This window comes from Penaeus monodon, chromosome 9 (genome assembly GCF_015228065.2).
Source record: "Penaeus monodon isolate SGIC_2016 chromosome 9, NSTDA_Pmon_1, whole genome shotgun sequence".
NCBI lineage: Eukaryota > Metazoa > Arthropoda > Malacostraca > Decapoda > Penaeidae > Penaeus > Penaeus monodon.
The window spans coordinates 10158639-10163638 of record NC_051394.1 but is presented as its reverse complement, the minus strand read 5'-3'; the positions used below and the strand labels follow the sequence as shown (position 1 = coordinate 10163638).

Sequence of the window (5000 nt, the reverse complement as noted above, 5' to 3'; positions counted from 1 at the left end):
TCTCCCTCTCTTCTCTCTCTCTCTCCTCTCTCTCTCTCTCTCTCTTCTTCATCTCCTCTCCTCTTCCTCTCTTCTCTCCTCTCCTCTCTCTTCTCTCTCTCTCTCTCTCTCTCTCCTCTCTCTCTCTCTCTCTCTCTCTCTCTCTCTCTCTCTCTCTCTCTCTCTCTCTCTCTCTCTCGTTCTCTCTCTCGTTCTTCCTCTCTCCCTCATTCACTCTCTACCCCGCCTCTCCCAACTACCCCCTTCTCCTCCCCCCCTGTACCCAGGTCTCCGGCCTGGACGCACCACTTTCCCCTTCCGTTCAAGACGAAGGGGGGGAGGGGGTAGATGGACGATGAGGGGGGAGGGTTGCTAAGGCGAAGGGGGGGGGAGGGGAGAGGGAAGGGAAGAGGTAGATGTTGAGTTCAGGAAAGACTGGGGAGGGAGGGGGGGGGGGGGGTAGGAGAGAAGTTTAACCCTCGGGAGGTGGAAGGGTGGAGGGAGGGGTCGAGTGGAGGGAGGCGTCCTGGAGGGGTAGAGGAGGGGTCCGGGGTAGAGGGAAGAGCGGAGGGAAAGGGGTCGCTGAAGTCGTCGCTGAGAAAGGAGAGCGGCGGCGCTGTAATGGGTGGGTCTCCTGAAGGGGAGTCCGAGGGAGAGGAGGGCGTGGTGGGAAGGGGGAGGAGGGAGGGAGAGGGGGAGGGGGGAAGGGAGGAAGGGGTTGTGGGAAAGGGGAGGTAGAAGAGGTATTCTGGTATTTGGTATTCTGGAATTCTGGTATTCTAGTCAACTGGTATTTCTGGAATGCTGGTATTCTGGTAGACTGGATTGCACAGATACAGTTGGAAAAGCAGGTACCGTTTCCCCTTTGCACAAACTAATATGAAAAATCGACGAAATGGTGTGGAATAGCGAGGCAAAGTAGTCCGCACCGTAATCCTTTGTTAGTAAAGAGAAGCGTTCAGTTCCTCATTGAACACAAGTAAAGGTAACAATAGTTTTTTTTCTGACTTAACGTTGTTTGGCTGGAGGCTGGGTATAAGGAAGTTAAACAGATAGCAAAGGGATAGGGAGGAAAATCGCACGATCAGACATCGACGGTTGAACAGAAACATATGAAAGTAAGAAAATAAGTAAGAAAAAACGGGAATTCCCGTTCGCATGATCGGATGAGAAGGAAGAGGGAGAACCACGGGGAAAGATACGTAAATAGAAAGGCATCAAATTGAGTGTTGAAAGTATATTAAAAGAGAGGGTTCACATAAACGAGAGAGAGAGGAGAGAGAGAGAGAGAGAGAGAGAGAGAGAGAGAGAGAGAGAGAAGAGAGAGAGCGAGAGAGAGGGGGGGGGGGGAGAAAGAGACACAGACAGACGGACAGACAAACAAACAAACCAAAAAAGACAGACAGACAGAAAGACAGACAGACAGACAGACAAAGCCAGAGACCGAAAACAGAGAAAGAAAAGAGAGAAAAAAATTATAGAGAAACCCAGCCATTGACGTGGAAGTGACGCGTGTCCGGCCCACTCGTAGCGCCAGAAGTTCCTCTTTCTGACTAAACCACTTTCGATTCCCTGGGTATATCTTTGGGTCGGACTCGCCCACGCTCCTGGTTAGACTGTATTCATCAGAGGAAGATGTTTATTTCGCGTTTCTCTCTCTCTCTCTCTCTCTCTCTCTCTCTCTCTCTCTCTCTCTCTCTCTCTCTCTCTCTCTCTCTCTCTCTCTCTCTCTCTCTCTCTCTCTCTTCTCTTCTCTCTCTCTCTCTCTCTCTCTCTCTCTCCCTCTCTCTTTCTTTCTATCTCCAGCCTCTCTGTCTCTCTCCCTTTCTCTTTCCATTTTTTCCTCCCCTACTACCTCTCTCTCTCTCTCTTCCCTTGTTTTAATATACCATACCCCAGTGACTAAAACTGATTGTAAATGACATGCGACCCATAAAGTGATCATTCTACCTATGCCTAAGAACGCCACAGTCCTACTGAGAATACATAGACATCTCTTATTTAAATAGTGGGTCACCTCGAGCGTCTTCTTCTAGCGACCTACGTAATATACCCTCCGCGTACCACAATGCGATGCCGTTTTTATGTTTTCTTTTTTTCTTTCCTTTTTTTTTTACAACTCATCCCAAACCTGTTTTTGTTTTTTTTTCTTCTTCTTCTTCTGTTCTTTCCTGTCTCTTTTGCCTGATTATGACACTAACCGGATTTCGCCCGGCCCTACCTGCAGAAGGCATGAAAGTAGCGCCACGGGCAATGAGGCGACCTTTCGAGAGGTCTTTTGAAGGAGGTGGGGTCTTTTTTGGCACCGTTTTTTCCCCGTTGGGTTTAGGGGAGGGGGGAGGGAAGGGGGAAGGGGGAGACAATCGGACCTGTTACTACACATTTGGGGAATTGGAACTGCATTTTTTTCTCTCTCTCTTTCTCTCTATCTCTCGCTCCCATTGCTCTCAAAGGGGAACCGTGTGTGTGTGTAGGGTTGGTTGCCTTTTAAACGTGCTGAGGGAGGGGTACCTTTCTCTCGCTCTCCCTTTCTCTGTTGTTTTTCTCGGTCGCTAGTAGTCTATCTGCCTCTCATTTTCCACCTTTTTCTTTCCTTTTTCTTTCTCCCTCTCTCTCAATTTCTCTCTCTCTCTCTCTCTCTCTCTCTCTCTCTCTCTCTCTCTCTCTCTCTCTCTCTCTTTCTCTCTCTCTCTCTCTCTCGTTTCTGTGAACCAAAGCATTGCATCATTTGCTGAATAAAATGAAAACTAAATGAAAGATAATGATTTTGCTCAGCCTGCAAGGTCGATTTGCAAAACATTTATATATATTTTAGAATTGCAGTTCAACAAGTCGCACTATCTGTTTAACCCATACAGTTTCGACCTCTGCTTTGGTCACTATTACAAAGACTTCAAATCATGCAGTAAATTTGAGAGTGAGAGTCAGTCAGGGGGTAAAATCATGATATAGGTTACTGAACGAGTTGCTTAATTTCAGACAGATAAGATCCACAACTGCACTGTTACTGTTCTACTTTTTTAAATAAGTATATCCGGGATTCGTCGCCAGCTAGTACATTTGCCCCGGTGTTTTATCTGATATATTAACACTGACCGTTTGTCATAATCATCCCCAGCGTTTTTTTTTTTTTTCTCTCTCACTAAATATTTATTTTACGTCCAGACAAACACTGATGTCAATAGATTACTGGGATTGTCGTAAATACCTCATTAAGATGATTCGCTTAAGATTTTACTATACTGTACGATGTAGGTAATAACACTTCGCAAATTATTTAGTCTGCCTGAGGCATTATACTTAACCAAAGTAAAACGTACAGAGATTACTTGCTCTTTGTAACCTCACGAACAGCAAGCATCACCAGGGGCATCAGGGGCGGTAGGCGAACCTGCTTAGGTCATATTTAATATCTCAGAGACAATTATAAGAAATGAGTCCAACTTGGTACTTAATGCTTGGGTTGTGAAAAAGGGCATTAACCTGAAGGCTTGCCTAGAGCAACGCGCCATAACGGAGCCAGTTATCAGTCCTTTCTCCATTGTGGGATCAGCATGTACCTATTATCATTATCATTATTTATCTCACGAAATGCGGTAGTGAAAGTAACAACAGGATACTCAGTATGATTTCTTGGTCACAGATTTATATGCCGTCCTAGTTCGTCTTGGTAATAAGATATTAAGCGTCTTCATAATAATATACTTCATGCAGGATACATTATCCATTTCCTGTGAGCAAACGCCAATAAAAGTTTTTGTTTGCCACACCGAATTCCCAATAGTTATTGTTCACACCGTAGTTTCAAAGCCACGATATTCGCCGTGACCGTGACAACCATGACAGTGTGACGTGACAGTGAACATCAACCTCCATTGTCTGTCCGGCTGTAGTGAGGGCACGAGGACTCTCTAACACGTTTAACATTGTTTCCTTTCACGTTCCATTAGCTGTGTGAGTATCAGAAGGATGTGCAGATAGCTCGTGCTCCGCTCACGTATTGGAAGGTGAACATTAATCACCGGAACAATCATCAATAGTCATGCTTAACTTTCTGATACAACGTTATTTATAACACTAGTCACGATACGTACCAATATATATCTTATTGAAAGAGACGTATTAATTAGTGTGCGTTACTAATAGAGGCTTACTAATCAATATATCTTATTAAACGAAATATCTTGCAACTGTTATGACTGCCTTAACCTTTCCAATCGTCCTCCCCTGGAGATCGACATTCACCATATAAGGGAAAGTGAAAGAACGGGTCAGACTAGGTCGTCACAGGGAAAGTCAGTCAGTGCCCATGAGGGAAAGTTTTTTTTTTCGTGGTGGTGGGGGACTTCAGGAGGCTCAGGGGAGAAAGCAGTGATTATGAAAGAAGAGATGTCATGTTCAATCGAAAAGTGTGAGGGCCGTCATGATCACTGTTGCATTCTACATTCTGCTGCGTTGAAAGGCTTTATGAAACGAGCATCGTAACTCTTTTTTTAACCGAAAGCAAAGCTATAACGGGACTTTTTTCATTTTTTTACATGAAAGATTAAAAAAAAAGACTTGTTTAGTCATGGCACAGAAGAATCATTGCAGGTCACTTCAAGGGAAAGCGAAGCCCCAGGGGAAAGTAAGCTGAGAGAACGGTGCTTCTCCCAACAACTGAAATCTTTTCTGGCGCATGAGAGGGTTTCTATTTACACGATGGAATACCACATATACATAAATACAAAGTCACCTCCGTCCTTCACGCCATAACCCATCTTCCCTTTACCCGAGGAAGAAGATTCTAAACACCCTCCCCTATCCCTTTTTCTTCCAGAATGAGGCAATACAGAGCGCAGGCGTTGCTGACTGTGGTGCTGGCGGCGGCGTGGTCGGCAACTGGAATGCCACTGCCGGTGTTGGAGCAGGAGGAGAACGCCCTCAACGAAGTGTCGGAGGGCGGCCTGCTGGTGCTAGTGCCGACGCTGCCGCTGGATGAGCACGAGCGGTCGGGACAGGACCTCAAGAGGGAGGTTAGT

At 45.8% G+C, this 5000-nt stretch overlaps 1 protein-coding gene across 1 annotated transcript in view; it reads left to right on the top strand.

Moving 5' to 3' along the window:
- The first annotated feature begins 4796 nt into the window (after window positions 1-4796).
- LOC119576956 overlaps window positions 4797-5000 on the top strand; it is a 6996-nt gene continuing 6792 nt past the window's right edge. The window contains exon 1 of the mRNA XM_037924609.1: window positions 4797-4994. Coding sequence (XP_037780537.1) covers window positions 4800-4994 — 195 coding nt within the window. The 5' untranslated portion in view covers window positions 4797-4799. The remainder of the gene's footprint in view (window positions 4995-5000) is intronic.